Genomic DNA, 19,984 nt, shown 5'->3' on the forward strand with positions numbered 1-19,984 from the left:
CGCCTAGAAAGGGGCTCTTGCGCCGCGGGCCTGCTTTGTGGAGCGCTGCGGAGGGTGCGCGCCGGGCCGCGGTCGCGAACAAAGGAGCAGGGCGCCGCCGCGGGGACCCGCCACCGACCTCCTGGGCCGCGCCGGGGCCCTCCCGCCCGCCGCCACCATGACCGCCAACGGCACCGCCGAGGCCGTGCAGATCCAGTTCGGCCTCATCAACTGCGGCAACAAGTACCTGACGGCCGAGGCGTTCGGGTTCAAGGTGAACGCGTCGGCCAGCAGCCTGAAGAAGAAGCAGATCTGGACGCTGGAGCAGCCGCCCGACGAGGCGGGCAGCGCGGCCGTGTGCCTGCGCAGCCACCTGGGCCGCTACCTGGCGGCGGACAAGGACGGCAACGTGACCTGCGAGCGCGAGGTGCCCGGCCCCGACTGCCGCTTTCTCATCGTGGCGCACGACGACGGCCGCTGGTCGCTGCAGTCCGAGGTGCACCGGCGCTACTTCGGCGGCACCGAGGACCGCCTGTCGTGCTTCGCGCAGACCGTGTCACCGGCTGAGAAGTGGAGCGTGCACATCGCCATGCACCCGCAGGTCAACATTTACAGCCTGACCCGCAAGCGCTATGCGCACCTGAGCGCGCGGCCGGCGGACGAGATCGCCGTGGACCGCGACGTGCCCTGGGGCGTCGACTCGCTCATCACGCTGGCCTTCCAGGACCAGCGCTACAGCGTGCAGACCGCCGACCACCGCTTCCTGCGCCACGATGGGCGCCTGGTGGCGCGCCCCGAGCCCGCCACCGGCTACACGCTCGAGTTCCGCTCCGGCAAGGTGGCCTTCCGCGACTGCGAGGGCCGCTACCTGGCGCCGTCGGGGCCCAGCGGCACGCTCAAGGCGGGCAAGGCCACCAAGGTGGGCAAGGACGAGCTCTTCGCCCTGGAGCAGAGCTGCGCCCAGGTCGTGCTGCAGGCGGCCAACGAGAGGAACGTGTCCACGCGCCAGGGTGAGTGGGGACGCCGCCCCCCCTCCTCTCCCGGTCCGTGCACAAAGCGCGCCCCACCCCCGTACCTCCAGCCTCCCGCCCTTTCTCGCCCGCGGCGCTGCTACAATCCCTAGCGACGCCCGGTGCGCCCCCGCTAGGCGCGCCCGCCACCCAGCCTCGTCGCAGGACGTGGGCTTGGGCCGGGAGGAGGGGGCGAGGGGTGGGGCCTTGCCCGTCCTTGGGCACCGCTGCACACCCCCACCCCGCGTTGGGGTTGCGGCTTCCTGGACCCCCGCGTAGGCGCCGCCCTATGTGCTACCCTCCGAACCCCCTGCCTGGGACTCTCCACTCGCGCCAATCCCGCGGATCGCCCGGCCCAGTCCCGAGTAGGGGTAAACGCCCCTCCCCCCTTTCCTCGTGCCCCTCCCTAGTCAGCCGGCCTGTAGCTCACGGGCGTTGGCGAGGGTCGCTACGCGCGCGGGGCGCACCCCCACCCCCCACGGCCCTCCCAGCGCAGGCGGGATGGGGGAGCCTTTGATCTCCGCAGGGTGCGCTTCCACCTTCCAGTCCTCCGGGCCTTTCTGCACCTCCACTTGCGCCCCGAAGGGTCGGGTCTCTGCTGGGGGGTGCGTCCCTTGTGTCTGCCCTTCCCCCCCAACCCCTCCTCCCGCGTCTGCCCCGCGCTCGAGGCCGCGGCCTTTGTGAGCAGGGGGGCGGGCTCCTCCAAAGGGCCCTCCCTCGCCCCCTTTGTCCTGCTCGGTCTCTGCAGATGGGAAAACCAGATGCAGAGGGGCGGGAGAGGGGATCGGTTTTCTGCGGGTCTCCCCTGTTGAGGACCCCCCGCGCTGTCCCCGGCCTAGTGCCCCAGTCTGGAGCTTCTCCTGGAGGCTGGCTCCCTACTCGCGCCCGGGTCCCGGGACGGCGTGGCGCGGATGGCGCAGTGCCAGGCACCCCGCCCTGCGCCCGCCGCACGTCTCCGGTCTGGTGCGCTCTGCTCTGCGGGCGTCGGGAGGGCGGACTTAGCGTGAGCCTAGAGACCCTAGCCCCGCTCCCTCGGGAAGCCCCTACCCTCGGGTGAACCCAACCCCGAGTATGCCTCCTGGAACAATTGAGTGCAACTCGATTCGTCGTTTCCCGGGCCTCCCGCTGGCCTGGCCATTTCCTACCGGCCCGCGCGCCAGAAGTGAGCCCCCCTCTTTCCCTTCTTAGATTCTCCCCCTGGGCGGTTTCTTTTCCTTCTGGCGCCTTCGTCCCTCCTTTGGCAAGGAAGACAGTTGATTCTTTGCAGCCGGAGGCCCCACTGGAGGGACCTGTGGGGGTCTTGCTCTGTTGAGTGGGAAGTTGGGCCCTAGCGTCTGGAGATGGCTGGATGGGAGCCCAGTCAGTGTCGACCTCCTGGTAGAGTGGACTTCTTCCCTGCCTACATCCGCAGGGCCACCCTCCTGACTCTGGCGGGGACTGTGGAGAGGGGCTTGCAGTGGGTGGAGGCCTGGTGGGGTAATGGCTGTTCTGTGCCTGAGTTTGCTGATTGATTTGGGCAGTACTATTTCAGTTATACAGATGGGCCTGTTTGGCCCAGAGAGGTGAAGCCATTTGCCCAAGGTCACACAGCAAGTTAGCAACATGCAGAACTGGCTCTGACTACAGAATAGGCACTTTTCTGACCCCCCCCCCAATGCCTCCCAGCCTCCAGGGCACAGGGTGTCTCCCCCCTCACACAGTGTAAGTGGGACTCACCCCTTCAGCAAACATTGAGCCCCTTCCAGGTGAGAGATGTTCACTGGTGAACGTATGAGCATTTGTGCCTGGACCCTTCCCTGTTGTAACTTATGTTCCTCTTGGGACAGGATCAGTATCCCAGAGGTGTCAAGCAAAGGCCTGGGGTCCAGAAAGCACATCAGGATCTCAGATTAGACTGCGGGGTGGGGGAGACCTTCTGAAGAGGACAGTGGATCTGACCTGAAAGGTGAACACAAGGTAGCATGTATCAGGATGTGGAAGTGTTGCAGGCAAAAGGCACAGCTTGTGCAAAGGCTCTGAGGCAAGCAGGAGCAGAAAGCCCAGTATGGCTGAGAAGGAGCTTGTGAGGTTGGTAGGTGGGACTGGAACCGCCAGTGGGGCCACCATGGGCACTCACCCATGCAGGCATGCCAAGTGCCTGCCGGGCTGCATCTGGTGTCTTCCTTGGGGAAGATGAGGAGGAGTGGGTGGCCCTGGCCCCAGCCCTCGGGGTCAGGAAGAGCAGAGCGAGTCTGGGCAGATGCCCTCTCCTCTTTATTAGCGCTTGCTGGAAGTGTCACAGTGTGATTCAGGCTGATGGGGCAGGGGGAGCCCGAAATTGGGCCAGGAGAAATGTTGGCTACTCTCTGAGTTTAAAGGTACAAGGAGGGTTCTTTGGAGGAGGGGTCTTTGGGGGCTGAGATTGGGGCTCTTTGGGCCTCGGATCTTGGGGTCCTCATCTGTTCTCGTGTTAGCTGACCGCAAGGCTTCCTGCTGGGATGGGAGGAGACCAGAGGACCTGGAGCTGCTCCGGGGCTGGAGGCGTGTCTCAGAGGCCATTTTGCACAGGCCTGCGTGGCAAAGGAGGCCGTGTCTGTGCTTCTGACACATGTTGGGAAAAGCCTGCCAGGAAAGAGGAGGATCCTGGGCTTAGCTGGCAGGGGGGATGTGAATCATGCCCACAGGCTTGCACAGGCCTGGCCTGGTGGGGGTGGGGTGCTCCCTGCTGATGCTGCAACCTGCTCTCTGGCCTCAGTTTCCCCATCTGTAAAGGGCCGGCCCCGGGCTGCCCTGGACTAATTCCTTGAGCCAGGCTTCGTTTCTGGGAAGGGGGCCATCTCGGCCACCAGGCAGTGGGGTCCCAGTGCCTGAGGACTGATGGGACAGGCATTTGGAATCCAGGTGACCACATCACTGGTGAGGGCCTGGCTTGGGCAGGGATGAAGGATGGCAGGGTGGCTGGGTGAGCAGCACTTCCCAGTGGGGGGTGTGTGTGTGTCTCCCGGTGCTCCTTTGAAGTCTCACCTGCCCTGGACTCTAGCCACGCCGGGTCCACATTTCCCACATGGTCTCTTGGCCTGCTTGCGTCTGGCCAGCTGTGCCCTGGGGGTCCATGCTCAGAAGTGCCTTGTCCCAGCCACTTAGAGGCACTCAGAGGCCAGGATGGCTGGCCCACAGAGAAAGGGCTGGTCAGGCTGGGCTTTGCAGGATTTGTAAGAGCTCTCCTAAAGAGGCAGGGCGTCTGAGGTAATTCAGGCCCTAATTCTGTGCAAGGATGGAGAAAGGATCTGAGGTGGTCAGGTAGTGGAGAGAGGGGGTAGGGGAAGGAAGGCCACAGAAGCTTCCAGGCCCCTTCCCCTAAACTGAATGGGGTGGTGGGGAGTGCCTCTTTTGGACAGCCAGGGGACTTTGAGAACTGCTAAGTCGGAGGGGGATGGAGTGCCCTCTCAGAGCCACCATAGGGAATGGCTCAGAGGCTGGCGACAGGAAAGCCATGAGGCAGAGAGGCAGAGGAACAGGGAGAGTGGGGGAAGGGGGGAGGCAGGAGATGAGCTTCTTCCAGCCCCGCATCTGCCTCCCCGGGGCTCCTGTGGGCCTGTGACTCAGTGCTGCTGCTGCTGTTGATGAAAAGAAAAATCCCAAAGAAAACCCTGTTCCCATAGTAACCCAGCTCTAATTAGAGACTCCAAGGCCAAGTGGGGCCTTTCCCGTCTGGGCAGGGGCTTGGAGCCAGGAGCGGCCCCCGCTGGATGTTGGGAGACACCCCCTATACTCCTTCCTGTTGGGGTCGGAAGACCTGGTGTCGCTTGACACCAGGCTCCTGAATCCTTCCAACCTCCTGGCAGAATGGAGACCCTTTGATAGGGATACGGGCTGAGTGAGGGGAAGGCACTTGCCGAGGGTGCCTGGCCCCCACTTTGGGTGGCTTGCTAGCTGGCTCAGGCCTTTCCATCAGACCATGTCCAGGACTGGACATGAGCAGCCGATGGGGGCCCAGCAGCCGAGCAGATGGCCCCGCTGTGTGGCCCTGGGCGGGGCCTCCGTCTCTTTTCTGTGGGAAGAGGAGGTCAGTATGGATTCCGAGGGGCATAGGGCTGCTGCTGGCTAAGTCTCCCTGAGAAGGAGCCTCCTGATTTCCGCTTTACCTCCGGCTAGAGATTGGACTTCTAATCCAGGTCCCTTCCCTGCGCCTTTTGCCCCTCTTTCTGAGGTCCCCTCGGTCCTATCTGCTGCCAGAGTGTGGCCGGAGGGGTCTTTCCTCTTGTCTCTTCCCTCCTTCCGGTAAGCCAGTGCACTGCACATTGGGCAGGTGATGCCACGGGGCTAGGGCAGGCTGGCTCAAGGGTGGGTTTCTGCAGCAGTGGGGGTGGGGCACATCCACCAGCTTTTGGGGACCCCGGCCCCATGTTGCACTCCCCAGAGTGGCCTTAGGATGGTCCCGTACTTGGTGGCTCAGCTACCTAGAGTGCCCGGTCCCTGTGGACTCTCATCGTCACCCCGTGCTTCACTGGGGCTATGATGGTGGGTCTGGCTCACTACCTGCCTCCCAGCGGATCCTTGACATCAGGGCTAAGCGGGCCCAGTGGGCCTGGAGGCTTGAGACCAAGGAGTTCCGAGAGGAGCTCTTCAGGGCCCTGGGTCGTCCAGTTCATAGAGAGAGCATGGCAGGAGGCCTGAGTCTGCCCACTTCCCCTCGGGAGGCTCACCAGCACTCATCACTTTCTCTCTGGGTGACCTTGGGCGAGGACATACCACCTCTGCCTCAGTCTCCCTCTTTGTGAAGTGGAGGTGAAGGTCCCCACTCCTGGTGCTGATGGGGGTTAAGACAGGCTCACACCCTTCGGGTGCTCCGCTTGGTGCTGGAGAACTATGGGTGGGTCCCAGGAGGGGAACCGGGGCTCCCCCATCTACTAGCCTCCATCTGCTCATCTGAGGGGCCACCTGCCACCCCCCACTGTGGTCCCATCTTCCTAAAGGTGTCCAGACCCAAACGGTGACACACTTTTGAGTCCTGGGTCTGGGCAGCCAGCAGAGTGGGCGGATGTCCCTGCTGTTGAGGTTCTTAGAACCCTGGCGCTTGGGCAACGTGACTTTGTTCTGTTGGAACCAGATATCCTAGTTCCAGTTTGTAGCTGGAAGAGGCCACGCAGATGGGGCGCCAGAGATCAGCCCTGGGCACAGTGCGTGGGAGCACGGAAGCCCCCTCTGGTCACATCGGATGATTTAGGGACAGGGAAATGTGTGTGAGCATGTTGCCTAGATCATGTGCAAATCGAGATCTGTGGCGTGCATGCACTTGGATGTAGAGAAAATGTGTGCATCCGCATTGGGAAAAAGGCAAGGAGGGTGTCACCTGCTGTTTGCAGTGCGTTCTGTAGTGTGATGGGCATGGGGGTCTGTGTGACCTCCCCCCCGCCGCAGAGAGACAGCACAGGCGGGGAGAGGGAGAGAGAATCTCAAGCAGGCCCCAAGCTCAGCCCAGAGCCTCGGGGCTGGATCTCACGACCCTGAGATCATGATCTGAGCCGACATCAAGAGTCAGGCACTTCACCGACTGAGCCACCCAGGCGCCCCGTGTGACTCCATTTTTATCCACTTAGGAGTTTTGTAAATTTTCTGAAACGAACGTGTGCTATTACGTTTACTCTTAACTTCTACACACATACAGGAGCAGAGCAGGAAGGATATGATCTTACCAGTTTCTCCCAGAGGCGATATTCTGCCATCTAGCTCCATCTGTCCCTATAGTCATTGTTTTTGATGGTATTTCAGGCAAGTCCCTGACATCAGGGCATTCCACCTTGAGATATTTGTCTGTATCTGAAAAATGAAGCCATTTTCTTACATAACTACAATATGATTAACAATAATTAATCCTTAATAGTTAATCCTGGGCCACATTAAGATTCTCCCGATTGTCTTCGTGCAGATGGTTGGTTTGGAAGGTATTCTGGCTTCCAAGAAAATGATGTGAGGGAGGAGGAAGCCGGCCTTGGTCCTTGCCTGGCCCTGCCCGGGGTCCCGGGTCCTGCCCCCTGACGTGGAGGCTGAGGGGTCTCGGCAGCCCTGCCGAGGTGGTGTGTGAGGGCAGGGCTGTGGTTCGGGGTGCGGGGGTCCCCGTGCCAGTCAGAAGCTCTCCCCGCAGGTATGGACCTGTCAGCCAATCAGGACGAGGAGACCGACCAGGAGACCTTCCAGCTGGAGATCGACCGCGACACCAAAAAGTGCGCCTTCCGCACCCACACGGGCAAGTACTGGACGCTGACGGCCACTGGGGGCGTGCAGTCCACTGCCTCCACCAAGTGAGTGCCCTGCCGCGCCCAGGCTGGCCCTTCCTGTGGGTCGGGGCCCGGGGACCCCGGGGCAGCCCTGCCTGACCCTGTCCCGCCACCCCCAGGAACGCCAGCTGCTATTTTGACATTGAGTGGCGTGATCGGCGGATCACACTGCGTGCGTCCAATGGCAAGTTCGTGACAGCCAAGAAGAACGGGCAGCTGGCTGCCTCGGTGGAGACAGCAGGTAGCCACCTGTGGGCGCACCCCACTCCCAAGTTCTCTGGAGGGTCTGCCAACCTCGTAGCCACCCCCACCGCCGTCCCAGGGCTGACGTGCTGGGTGACCCCAGACTCCCTGCCCTCCCTAAGTTGCCCCCTGATCATCCCAGTCCCACCCTGTGAGACTCACCGCCCCTCCCCTTTCTTGGGACAGGGGACTCGGAGCTCTTCCTCATGAAGCTTATCAACCGCCCCATCATTGTGTTCCGCGGGGAGCATGGTTTCATCGGCTGCCGCAAGGTCACGGGCACCCTGGATGCCAACCGCTCCAGTTATGACGTCTTTCAGCTGGAGTTCAGTGACGGTGCCTATAACATCAAAGGTTGGTTTGAGGGGGTGGCCCCAGGGGGGTGCAGGGGCCAGTGTGGCGGCACAGGGATTGAAGCCTTTGTTCCACTTCAGGGCTCAGCCTGGCTGCCCTGTGACTTGGCTCTGGGGACAGACATCCTGTTACCACCAGGCCCCTTCCCCTCTTCTCTGTGTGGGAGTGAGGACTCCCTGCCCCCAGCCCCCAAGCTAGAGAAGGGGGCGGAGAGCAGAGAGGGAGACAGGATTCCGGAAAGGGTGGGCAGGGAAGGTGTCCCACACCTGAGTTATGGGACTTAAAGTCCTGGTGGGGGGGAGAGGCGTGGACCCCTGTCCAGCAGGGGTGGGAGGCTTGGGTGGGCATCACGCAGAACCCACCCCAACTCCAGAAGCCGTGATTGCGAGGTGGGGAGCTGGCCCAGGGTGGGGCCTGATAGGTCTCGCTGCCCCGCCCCCCCCAGACTCTACAGGCAAGTACTGGACAGTGGGCAGCGACTCGTCGGTCACCAGCAGCAGCGACACCCCCGTGGACTTCTTCTTCGAATTCTGTGACTACAACAAGGTGGCCATCAAGGTGGGCGGGCGCTACCTGAAAGGGGACCACGCTGGGGTCCTGAAGGCCTGCGCCGAGACCATCGAGCCAGCCACTCTCTGGGAGTACTAGCCTGCCGCCCAGCGCCCCATCCCCGCCCTGCCCAGACCCTTCTGCTAATAACTCTCTTCTCCAGGAGGGCTCCGGCATGGTGGCAAGCCCCTTGCCTTTCAAACTGGAAACCCAGAGAAAACGGTGCCCCCACCTTTTGCCCTGTGCCTGGTCCTTGGAGGGATCTCAGACCCTTCTGTCCTCTCTACTCTGCCGTGGGCGAGGCTGGCACCCCTTTCTTCTGACCTCAGATGACTCTGAGCCTTATTTCCCCAAAGTGGCCGAGGAGAGTGGGGGTGCTGGGAGGCCTTCCTGAGCCCCTGGGCCTGGTGGGGTAACTGGAATCTCCTGCTCCCTCCCGAGAGCCTCTGCCCCCCACTTCCCAGGAACTGGGTGCCGCCCCCAGCCTATCGGCACCCCCCCCCCCCCCCCCCCCCNCTGCGTCAGGGGAAGGCTGCAGGAGGGGGAGGGGGGACACCAGCGTGTATCGACTGCTTACCCCTCTGCACCAAGAGGGCCTGCCCACTGCACACCCCGCCCTGGGCTGGGGCCCTGCTGTCTCTCTCCTTTTCACCCTGGCCTGACTGGAAGCAGAAAATGACCAAATCAGTATTTTTTTTTTTTTTTAATGAAGCATTATTGCTGGAGGCACCCAGGCAAGCCTGGTGGTAGCCAGAGTGAGCTTCAAGGGGTCTTGTGGGAGAATCTTGAAACAGCATCTCTAGGCGTCGGTGCCCTCCTTGTCTGCTAGCTGTTGGGGGGGGGGCACGGTGCTTCCCTGAATCCAGAACCTGCCCCTACCTCCTTGGGAGCTCTCGCTGGCCCTCTCCCTCCTACCTGCCCAGGCCTGTGTCCCCATCTGGTTGGTGCTGAGCCCCTCACCGCCTCAGCCAGAGCCCCCGGTGTGATCGGTGCTCCCTGTCCGACTGGACTCCTCGGGTCTCGGGGTGGGATGAAGCTGGGCGTCACCCTCCACCGGGAGCCCCATGGTGAGCCCCCAGGCCCCTGGCTCCCAGCCCTGCCAGCCCCCCCCCCCCCCCCCCCCCCCCCGCCACCAGTTCATCTCTGCCATGCATCTCACTCTGGGTGTCTTGGTCTTTTATTTTTTGTAAGTGTCATTTGTATAACTAAACGCCCATGATAGTAGCTTCAGACTGGAAAAGCAAAATAAAATAATGCGAGTGTGCAGCCCTGAGCTGGCCTGTGTGTGTCTTGGGGATGAAGGTAGGTGGGGTTGGGGTGGGCCCAGGATTCCGTGGGTGCTCTGAGCAGCCTGGACATCTCTAGGAGTGGAGGAGGGCCCTGCAAGGGGTGGACTCTGACCTTAGAGACCTGTCTGGGACCACCAGTGTCCCAAGCACATAGTGGGAGATCCTGGGTAAGGAGGTGGCTGAATCTGGTTCCAAAACTTCCCTCCTCCGGTATTTGGAGGCCTGGAAGAGGAATGCACTTGGGCTGAGCCCATGCACTGCACGCCTGTGTGCACAGGAGGTAGAGATCGAGGTGACAGGAACCCACAGATCCAGCTTCCTCCTCCTGCCCCCACAGATGCACCTTGACCAGAACTTGGAAGTATGGGGCCCTCCTCATACACTGCAAGAGGCCCCAAACACACCCCTGAACACGAGGCTCATGTCCCCCAGGGGCTGGGGATTGTGTGGTCCAAGAGACCCTCTGAGGACCAACACAGAGATGGGTGCAGATCCCGGAAGGAGTCCACCGGATGGGCTAAGCTTGGGGGCCAGGATGGGTGCCTACATCAAAGCAGGACTCCCAGGCTCAGCCCTGGGAGTTGGGGGGCACTTCTCCATCTGGCAGATAAGAACCTGATGAAATTGCCAGCCCTGAGCCCACCCCGCGTTCTCGGCCCCCGGCAGACCTCCACGTGGCCAGCCCTGCAGGGACTGCAGGGTCTCACTTAAGCCCGAACTTCCCAAGAGGGAAGAGACCGAGGTTCGGAGCAGCAAGGCACAGTCTCACAGGTGGAGCGGGGCGGCCCGTGCGTGTCCGATAAGTACACAGTGACAGGATGGATGGGGACGTGTGGGGTTCTGGGGTCGGCCCCCGGCGTGGGGGGTGCTGGAGCGGCCTTGCTCCCACCTTGCTGCCCCAGGGGTCAGCGGAAGTGCTGACTGGCCACTGGTGACAAAACCGGCGCTGTGATTGGTGATCCCTGGAGGCGGGAGTCTCGAGATTGACAAGGGCAGATGGTGCCACAAAGGGCTGTTGGGGCCCCAGCGGGGTCCTGGCGACCAATCCCCCACCCTTGTTAAAGCCAGGCTGGAAGCCAGAAAAGTCTCAGCGACGTGGAAGGGACAGATGAATCCAGTGGAGCCAAGTTCTTCCAGACCATGGGGGAGCGGGGAGGCCCACTGAAAGGGATTCGGGGAGGGGGGGGCAGTTGGAGATCCTGCGGGGTGAGGTGGTTCCCTCAGGAATGAACTGCCCTGGAATGACCCCGGGGTCCTCTCGCCGAATCCGAGCCTAGTCCGAGCCAGGCAAGCTAGGCACAGATTCTGAATTCACCATTCGTTTGGCAAAAATGGGCACCTGCCAGTGGCTGCGCGTTCTGGGGGCTGTGGGTGACCGTGGCGCACGGTGTGCTTGGGGAGATGCTCACACCTAGGGAAAGAGGACAGCACATGGCTGGGGGGGACAGTCCGGGCAGAGGGGAGAGCATAAGCAAAGGCCCTGCAGGGGGAAGCCTGGCAGGAGACCCGCTGGAGCCTCCTCGATCCTAGCTGGACACGGGGTTTGAGCAAGGGAGGCTGGTTGGTTCCACACTCACCTGGAGGCAACGGGCATCTTCAGAGACGGGAGACTCTCCTGGGGGCACATGAGGAACGTCTTGGGGACCATCAGCTTTGCTCCCTGTTTCCAGGGCTTTCCAGACTTTGGGTCCGTCTGTCAGAACTGGCTCTGGGGCCTGGATGTGCATTCCAGAGTGGAAGATGCCATTCTCACTCCTGCCAGAAGCAGCTTCCTCAGTTTCCCCATTCACGAGGGATTGGCCCATCACATGTGGCCCTGCATACACATGGGTTTATGCACATGCATGGGCGTGTGCAGGTGTGACCACGGAGTCCTGTGCACATAGACATATGTGCGTGCACAGACACAGACATGTTCATGGACACACAGACACGAGCACAGACAGATACACGCACCAGCTTCCAGGAATAATGAACTGAGTACCCCCAGAGGGCCCGGCCTCTGCGTCTCAGGAGTGCCCACTCCCCTCCACTGGCCCAGACCCCGACTGGCAGGTCTTCCTTGCCTCCCGCTGGGTCAGGACTCAGCAGGAACCCTGCAGTTGAGAAGGTAGGTGGGTCCTCTCCAAGCCTGCCATGGAGGAGGAGCAAGAGTCCAGCCTTCCATTGCTCAGATGGGGAAACTGAGACCTAGCAGATGCCCAGTGAGCCTGGACAGGGGCAGTGGTGCTCTGAGTTACACATCACAGTTAATTGTGAGCCCCAAAAGTCATGACTGAAGAAAAAATATTCAATGAAATTTATAAGGAAGAAAAAAGAAAAGAGAGACAAGTGTTATTCCCATGTGTCTGCCCTGTTGCCCTGTCAGGGCAGAAGAAGGCTGTGGGCCAAGTGGTGTCAGGCAGGCTGCAAACAGGTAGCGGTGTAGCCAGAGGACATGGGCCATCCCAGGGCTGCACTCCAGTCCTGGGCCATCCCATTCCTGTCTGCTAGGGTCCCCGCAGGTGTGGCCCTGTAGGACTCTTGTTGTGATGGGACCCCAAGCCCTGCAGGGGGGCTGTGGAGCTGTCCCTCTGGTGGGGGAGGACTCTGAGCTTCCCAAGTGTGTCTCCTTGGGACACCCCTGCTAGGCAGGTCCCCTCCCCAGCTCAGGCTCCTCCCCTGTTTATTTCTGGGGCTCAGTGGAGGACACCCCAGAGCTGGCTGGTCCCCATTTCCTCCAGGGTCAGAGCAGCATCTTCTGGAATTGGGAGGGATGGTAAGTGACCTCCAATGACCTCACACTGAAGCATAATGTAGGTGAGGCTGCAGAGGGATCTGGACTCTCTGCGGACCCTCTGTCCTCAGTTTCCCGCATTTGAGCAATGGGCAGTTGGTTACTGGGCAAGACTGTCCAGCTGGAGAAGGAGCTCTAAGACCCCTGGGACAGCGAAAGAAGGGAGCAGATGCGGTTTCCTCAGGGAGCAGGAGGCCTGGAGAAGCCCACCTTCCCAAGACACACCAGGGAGAGGAGAGGAGGGGTGGGTCGGGTGGAGCATTTGGCCTGAGGCCCAAGCCCCTTCTTGGGGCCCCTGGGCTTAACCAGGAGGAGGCTGATCCTCTGGGAGGTGTGAATAATGGAGACAAAAGCTGCACAGACATGCGGGTGGGAGCTGCACTCCCCTCCCCCTCCCTGGGACCCACGCCTGACCCCCAGGACAGGAGGAGGAGACCCACCTTCCAGGCACCTCCAGCTGGTGCCAGGCCCTGGTAGGTGCTGAGAGGGTTACTACCTTCTCATTGTTGTTAGTTTAAGAATTAAAGTAATAAAAGCATGGAGTCTGGTGTCAGAGGATGTCCCAGCCCCAGTATCCCCCCCACCCAGGGGACACTGTTGGCAGTGTCTGACTCGTTCAGAAAATCTTGTTTTTATGTACAAGTATTCATCTATAGCCCTTGGCTATGTGCCAGGTACTCACTCCTTAACTCACTCTGTCCCCGTGATGCGCTGAATTGTGCCCCCTGAGATTCACGTGCTGAGGCCGGAACCTCATGACGTGATTGTGTGCGGAGACAGGGTATTTCAGGAGCTGATTAAGATTTAAAAAGTTCGCTGAGGTGAGCCCCACTCCAGTCTGCCCGTGTCCTGGTAAGAAGAGGAGATTAGGGGGCGAATGTGCGCAGAGAGAAGGCAGGAGGCCGCAGAGAGGCCTGGGCAGACCCCGGCCCTTCTGACACCCGTGTCTGGGACTGCCCGCCTGTGGGCCGGGGGAAAGTGCGCTAGGTTGTGGCAACCCACGGCTACTACTACCGCCCTCATCCCAGCCCCGCAGGGGAGCGCGTCCGGCTACTCGCTTATTGCTGCAGAAATTGAGGCTCCGGGAGTTTAAGTAAGTTGCTCCCGGCTCGGGGTGCAGCTGGGATTTATATATAAAACGTAACCTGTCTGCGCAAGCACGTAGACACTCATCTACATGTGACTGGTTCCCCCAGAAACAGACACGCACATTCAAGGCCAAGTGGCTTATTTGGGAGGTGACCCCAGGGAACAGGGAGGGGGGAACGTGAGCAGGTGGGGTACTCATCCTTCTGTGACCAGTGTCAGCAAGGTTCACCCGAGTCGTGGTGTGGGTCAGGATTCTCTTCCTTGTTACGGCTGACTCGTGTTTCGTGGGATGGACGGATGGACTGATGGACCGATGGACACTGGCTTGTTTCCAGCTTTTGGCTCTTGTGAATGCTGCCACTGCGGACACAGGGGTGCAGATTTCTCTCGGAGTCCTTGCTTTCTGGATTATACCCTAGAGTGGCCTTGCTGCTTCATAGGGTCATTCCAATTTTTTTTTCGAGTGATCTCCATACACTGTTTTGCACAGTGGCTGCACCACTTTATATGCTTAGCGACAGTGAGTGGGGGTTGTAGTTTGCTTTCTTGCCCACTCGGGATCGTGTGTTCCCACGGCCCGCTCCCTTCAGTTGTCACCTGACACGTGCGTTTTCCTTACCTGCATAGGCAGACCTCGCTCCGGCTTCTCAAGGTCTGTCCTGTCCTGTCCCATCCGATCCATCTCGTGTGTCAGTCATGGCCACTCCCGTTTGTTCTTCCTCGTTCTGAGCGGCGCATGCTGCTGAATGGAACGACGGTGGGGGTGGGCAGGAGACACTTTACGAGGCTCTCGTGGAAATTTCTGGAAGGGCAATTCTTGAGTCACTTGACATTTTGATAGATGGGGCCAGATCTCCACCCCAAAGACCCTCCCCACCCTGCCCAGCTGTGGATGAGTGTGTCTTCACGTTCTCCCCCTCCTGGATGGACTCATTCTGGAAGCTTCTTGCCAGGCCGAGGTGAAAGCGAGGGTCCTGCATAGGTCAGTAGTGCAAGGCTCACCTTCCATGGGTTAGTCCGTGCTAACAGGGAGCACCTAAGCTGGGCGGGGCCTCTCCACCTCTTCCTGCCCACCTGGCTTTCTTCTACCCTGGAGAACCACGGCAGATTTGGGGGGATGTAAATAAAAGCCGCCACATCTCCCAGGGCCCCAGATAAAGTCTCCCCCAAGAGCTGGTCCCTGCAGCTGCAGGTGGGCCTGTAGGGGCTCCACAGTGGCCCATGCTGTGATCGGCTGCTCCCCACCAAGCCCCAGGGCCTCCCCACAAGGCCCCCTGTCTACAGACCCTGAGCAGCCTGTCCAGACCGCTTCCTCCTCCGCGCCTCTGCCCTGTGGATCCTCAGCCTCCCCGACTTCTCAGGTCTGTCTTCACCCAGGGAGGTCCCCAGTCTGTGCCAGGCTTCTGCCACTCCGGCTACGCAGCCCAAACCTTCTCTTTTACAGATGGGGAAACTGAGGCTCCAGTTAGGAGACTTGCCCACCACGGCACAGGTGGAAAAAGCACCCGCTCACATTTTCTGATTCCAAACACAATTAAGCTGACATTTGTGTGGCTTCCGTAGCTCACTCAGTGACCCGCAGACCTTCTGACGTGGGTATTTTTGGTCTCATTTCATAGGTTTATTCTTCCAACAACTATTTCCTGAGCACCCCGGGCCCTGACTGGGTGCCAGAGACGCAGAGCTGAGCAGAATGGTGCTCCTGGTCCTTCGGGGAGGCAGGCCCAGAGTAGACTGTTCCACGGTAGGGAACGGGCCTGAGATGGCCAGTGTCTCGGGAGGAGAGGCACAGAGGACTGGCCAGTGGCCCATAGCCGGGGAACAGCAGAGATGGGCAGGAACCGCGTGCCCGCACATCCTTCAGTGCCCCCAGCTTCCAGGATGTTCCAGGCTTCCTTTATGGCCTTGTTCCCCATCAGAGGCAAGAGAAAGATGTCTGTGGGGGAGGTGTCAGAGTCGCCTGAGGTCCGAGGCTGAGGTGAGGGCGGCCATGTGGGCAGGGGAAGCCATGAGGGCCTTTCACTCTATGCCCCAGGCCCAGGCCTCCCCAGAGCCCATCGGGGCCTGGGACCACCACACACGGTGGCTACGGCCAAGCTGGATCTGTTCCTTGAGGTGGGTCCCCGGGTCCTGGGACAGGGGGCCGCGGGCCTCCAGCAGGTCATGGAGGTGTGTGCTGCCTGCGGAGCACCCTTCCTTGGAGCTACGGGCACGTGTTCACCTGATGGACACTGTGACCCTTATAACTCACGTGCTTCTCCACGTGAGCTGCAGGGAAGGGGGAAGCCGCCTTGAAAAGACTGCGCCAGGCTGCCCGGTGGGGGCGGGCTTCAGAGCCCCACTTCCTGCACTGTGTTCGTTTTAATACTGTAGCTTTGCTTCTGTTCCAGTTTGGTTTTTCTGCTTGTTTCCTATTATGGGTATTTTTTGGTAAGTGGCCTCAATCTTGATAGAAATGAGGAGAGATTGAGATACAGAGAGGGAAAACCAGACTTGGGACAGAGAAATGAGAGACCGCGAGCCCTCTAAGAAGGCTGCAGCCCTGATCTCCTTGCGGTGACGTTCTGGGCACAGGAGCACAGCCCGCCTCTCCCAGGCCATGAACGCTGCTTGCCCAGGGCTTGGTCTGGGGCAAGGTGGGAGTGGTGGTTTGTGGTCCTGTCTCTGCTCGGGAGGTGAGGGCTTCCCCCATTGGGGTAGCCCATGGCTGGGTTTGGCCAGGAGGATCCACGTGGATGGCTACTGTGCCCACTTAGGACCGGCTTCTTGGAGGTCGGTGTCCTGCTGGAGGGAAGCTCCCGCCACGAGTGAGAGGCTGGGGCAGAGCAGCCCTCGGGGAGGCCATCTGGGGGCTGCAGTCTCAGCCGAACCGCAGCTGAGAGCGGAGCTGCCTAGTTGAACCCAACCACCTGCAGCGCTGTCAGAATCCACTCCTCCGGGGTGTCCAGGCTGCCACTGGGGGCTGTGCTCCCCCCACATCCAACGCCTGCCTTTTAAATATTTTATTTGAGAGAGGGAGAAGGAAGGAGGGGGGAGAGAGCACAAGGGGGGTTGGGGAACAGAGGGACAAGGAGAAGCAGGCTCCCCACTGAGCAGGGAGCCCAACTTGGGGCTCGATCCTGGGATCATGACCTGAGCTGAAGGCTCTGGAGGAGGAGAGGCGGTGGGGCTTTGAGGGGAGGGAAGAAGGGACAGCACGGACGCAGGGTGCTCCTCCTGGGGACCAGAGGAACTGGAGGGCTTGTGACAAGGTTTGGAGGAAGGTCCGAGAATGCTGCAGGTGGGCACTTTAAGCCAGCGCCGGGTCCTCCCATGGGGGAACCAGCTGCCCTCCCAGCTGGCAGACAACCCCGCGGTTTTCCCCTGCTGCCCCCACTGCCCCTCTGCCTGTCCTGTAATCAAGGTGGCCCTCAGGGCCTCGGCCTGGCCTGCTGTGCCATCCCCAGGCCTTCAGGACTGGGTCTGCAGTCGGACCACTCGTTGACAAATGCACCGTCTGGACCAAAGACATGGCCTCTGCACTCCGCCCCAGAGCGCCCTGGTCCCCTGTCCCACCCACTGCCATGACGGGGCCTGAGCCTTCTCTCTGCAAGTCCCTGCTGGCGCCAGCTCCCCTGGGACTCTCCAGAACCCTCCCAGATGTGCTCCTGCCCGTTGGGCTCCCACCTGGAGGCCAGGCAGCGGCCTCCTACCAAACTTGCTCTCTCAGGACTCTGCCAGTGTTGAGCTGTTGGAAATGCAGATTCCCAGGAACTACCAGCATCACCAGCCCTGGAGCCTGCATGTGGTCAAGCCCCAGGCAAGGAGGACAAGGAGCTAGGTTGGGACCCCAATCTCGGCTCTGGGCACCATGCTGCATTCCCAGCGCCTGGGTCACGCCCACCGCATCCCATCCCAGCTGTCTCTTGTTGCCCAGTTGAGCGGCGGGTCCAGCCCAGGCGGCTCCTGCTGGGCACATACACGCAGCTGCGTGGGGCACGTGCGCCGGTGATTCCTGCGTAGGGCTCGTCGCAGCCCCAGATGCACTGCGGACAGGGCAGGTGGGCGGGGGGCACTGGACCTGCAGAGTGGTGAGGGGCAGCCGTCCGGGGACATGCCTGGGTCTGGAACCCAGGCCCGCCTCTGGGAGTCGATGCCAAAGGGCAGCTGGAAGGGGACCCAACAACAACTCTCATCATGAGAGCCTTTAAACTCTTTTCCGGCTTTCTTGAATTCTCTCAGCCTGACGAAAAGGTGCTGTGATTATCCCCACTTTTCTTCGAGCAGCTGGCTTCAGGGACCTTCCCTGGGGCCCCTCAGCTCCGCACCTGCAGAACCCGCAGGATGGCCTCAGGCCCAGTGCCCCACCCCCACTTAGGGAAGAGGCAGGTCCTGGGGATCCTGGTGACTCTGGTGACAGCCTGTGCTGCCTTTTGCCCCTCTTGTGAGGGTCTAAACTGGCATCGTCTAAGGCAAAGCCAAGCCGAGGAGGCAGTGATCAGTTCTGGACTGTCTTTGCCAAGATGTGCTGATGAAGGTGGAGGAAGCAAGGAGAGGAGCTGCTTCCGACTTAATCCTGAGAGAGAAGACCCACAGATGGTCATGAGACCCACAGATGGTCATGACCCCCAGGGGTCATGAGAACAAAGAACAGCAGGCTGGACAGGGGCAGCTGTGCACTAGCCTGCAGAAGCGTGATCACAAGAAGCCCAAAGAGAAAGCTTACAAGCCTGCGGCAAGAAGTTCTAGAAGGAGCTAATTAAAAATCGTATTTTGGAAACACTTGCTCATACCTTGCTAATGCTCACGATAGGATGCAAACCTGCACATCTGGTTTACTGGTTTTGTGAGACATTATATATATCACAGAGCAGAACAACCTGGAAGGAAATGCATCAAAAAACAATTATCAGTAGAGACGCCTGGGTGGCTCAGTGGGTTAAGCATGTGACTCTTTTTTTTTTTTTAATTAAAATTTTTTTAAAGATTTTATTTATTTATTCGACAGAGATAGAGACAGCCAGCGAGAGAGGGAACACAAGCAGAGGGAGTGGGAGAGGAAGAAGCAGGCTCATAGCGGAGGAGCCTGATGTGGGGCTCGATCCCATAACACCGGGATCACACCCTGAGCCGAAGGCAGACGCTTAACCGCTATGCCACCCAGGCGCCCCAAGCATGTGACTCTTGATTTCGGCTCAGGTCATGATCTCAGGGTTGTGAGATGGAGCCCTGAGTCAGGTTCCACAATCAACAGGGAGTCTGCTTAAGATTCTCTCTCTGCCCCTCCCCTCTCCCATGTGCTCTCTAATAAATCAATCTTAAAAAAATATCGGTAGTTACCTTTGGATAACAAAGCACTTTTGTCTTGATCCTTTTCTGTGTTTTCAGATTTTTTTGTACTTTAAAACATTTATAATTGGCCAATGTGTATACGTATATATCACTTCAAGGATGGAGACATTAACTTTGGACAATTACAAATGCACCTCACCTAAGCAGCAGTTCCCTCTAAAGGAATATGTGTCCATTCAAGTCTCCCCATGAGGTCAGATTCCAGGAGAGGGGTCTTAGGACAGCTGAGGGCCCGTGGCGACAAAGATGTGCCAATGAAGGGTGAGAACACAGCCCAGGACGGGAGTGGGGTGGGGTGGGGCGGGGTGGGGGGGGTTGATACCGCTTTGTCAAGGAATCTGGCAAAAGCCACAGAAATACGCACCCCTTTTACGCACAACTCTGCTCCCGGAAAACACATCCTTTGAAATATCCAAGAGGGTGCTCACTGAGGTGTGGAGGGGTGGCAGGAAGTGTAAAGCACCCGAATTTTTCCATCAGGATGGCACAAAAAGAACCAATCAGACCTGGAGGGCGCTCCATGGTTGCAAAGGGAGAAAAACAAGTCCCGTTTTGAAAGGTGTGGAATCATTTTTTTTTTTTTTTTTAAAGTAGGCTCCACGCCCAACGTGGGGGCTTGAACTACGACCCTGGGAATTCAGGTAACCTTTGCCTTGGATTTATTTCAGTATACTTTTTTCAGAAATGCAAAAAAAAAAAAAAAAAAAAAGTATCACTCAATAAAATTACAAATAGCAGGACAGGAGAGCCCATGTTTTATCAAAACATTGAGCACAGTCTGAGCCCAGTGGTGCTGTGGTCTGTTGGCCTGGCTAGCGGCAGGGCTGCTGGGGCAGGCAGGTGGCTCCTGAGGACTCTGCTGGGAGGGCTGTGCCTGAGGGCAGTGGCCCCAGTCAGCAGCAGGGACTCAATGCTGGGCTTCCCTGCCCAGACACTCTGTTCTCAGGAACGTGGTCTCCTGGTCTTGGAGGGAGGACACGAGCTTCTTCCCATCTCACCCAACCTTCGCCTGGTCCAGCCTCTGCAGGCTGCTCTCCAGGCCAGTCGGTGGCTTGCTGCCCAGGCCTGAAAGAGGGGCTGAGCACTTTCTGGAAGGGGATTCTGTGC

At 59.7% G+C, this 19,984-nt stretch overlaps 2 protein-coding genes and 1 long non-coding RNA gene across 4 annotated transcripts; 1 reads left to right on the plus strand and 2 right to left on the minus strand.

The window, feature by feature from the left end:
- Positions 1–22: 22 nt before the first annotated feature.
- On the plus strand, positions 23–9,658 carry FSCN1 (fascin actin-bundling protein 1). Its single transcript, XM_034669767.1, has 5 exons — positions 23–989; positions 7,114–7,270; positions 7,366–7,487; positions 7,676–7,843; positions 8,289–9,658. The coding sequence occupies exons 1-5, from the start codon at positions 158–160 to the stop codon at positions 8,489–8,491; spliced, it is 1,482 nt and encodes a 493-aa protein (XP_034525658.1). The 5' UTR covers positions 23–157; the 3' UTR covers positions 8,492–9,658.
- LOC105236381 lies at positions 3,307–7,789 on the minus strand. Its single transcript, XR_004628327.1, has 3 exons — positions 7,652–7,789; positions 6,665–6,788; positions 3,307–3,590 (listed from the first exon to the last, which is right to left on the minus strand). It is a non-coding gene; the product is annotated as an uncharacterized LOC105236381 (long non-coding RNA).
- Positions 9,659–9,804: 146 nt separating the features above from the next.
- On the minus strand, positions 9,805–14,814 carry LOC109489189. 2 transcript variants are annotated; one of them, XR_004628326.1, is made up of 4 exons: positions 14,166–14,814; positions 13,140–13,906; positions 11,259–11,497; positions 9,805–11,092 (listed from the first exon to the last, which is right to left on the minus strand). XR_004628326.1 is itself a non-coding variant. In XM_034669768.1 (3 exons), exons 1-3 carry the CDS (start codon positions 13,743–13,745, stop codon positions 11,087–11,089), a joined length of 738 nt encoding a protein of 245 aa, XP_034525659.1. In that variant the 5' UTR covers positions 13,746–13,904; the 3' UTR covers positions 9,805–11,086. The 2 variants fall into 2 exon arrangements, 1 of the variants encoding a protein (XP_034525659.1); XM_034669768.1 differs by lacking the exon at positions 14,166–14,814 and having other exon boundaries at positions 11,259–11,396; positions 13,152–13,904.
- Positions 14,815–19,984: the final 5,170 nt, after the last annotated feature.

The sequence above is a fragment of the Ailuropoda melanoleuca genome, chromosome 10, assembly GCF_002007445.2.
Source record: "Ailuropoda melanoleuca isolate Jingjing chromosome 10, ASM200744v2, whole genome shotgun sequence".
Lineage (NCBI taxonomy): Eukaryota > Metazoa > Chordata > Mammalia > Carnivora > Ursidae > Ailuropoda > Ailuropoda melanoleuca.

What these genes read in the sequence shown, in the direction of transcription:
- LOC109489189 (XM_034669768.1), bottom strand. Translation starts at nt 13,745, where the DNA reads ATGAGTACCCCACCTGCTCACGTTCCCCCCTCCCTGTTCCCTGGGGTC. An exon ending in CAGCGCATCACGGGGACAGA is followed by an intron (nt 11,397 to 13,151) that starts GTGAGTTAAGGA and finishes ATGCACATCCAG; the next exon opens with GCCCCAGAGCCAGTTCTGAC.
- FSCN1 (XM_034669767.1), top strand. Translation starts at nt 158, where the DNA reads ATGACCGCCAACGGCACCGCCGAGGCCGTGCAGATCCAGTTCGGCCTC. An exon ending in GAACGTGTCCACGCGCCAGG is followed by an intron (nt 990 to 7,113) that starts GTGAGTGGGGAC and finishes CTCTCCCCGCAG; the next exon opens with GTATGGACCTGTCAGCCAAT. An exon ending in TGCCTCGGTGGAGACAGCAG is followed by an intron (nt 7,488 to 7,675) that starts GTAGCCACCTGT and finishes TTCTTGGGACAG; the next exon opens with GGGACTCGGAGCTCTTCCTC.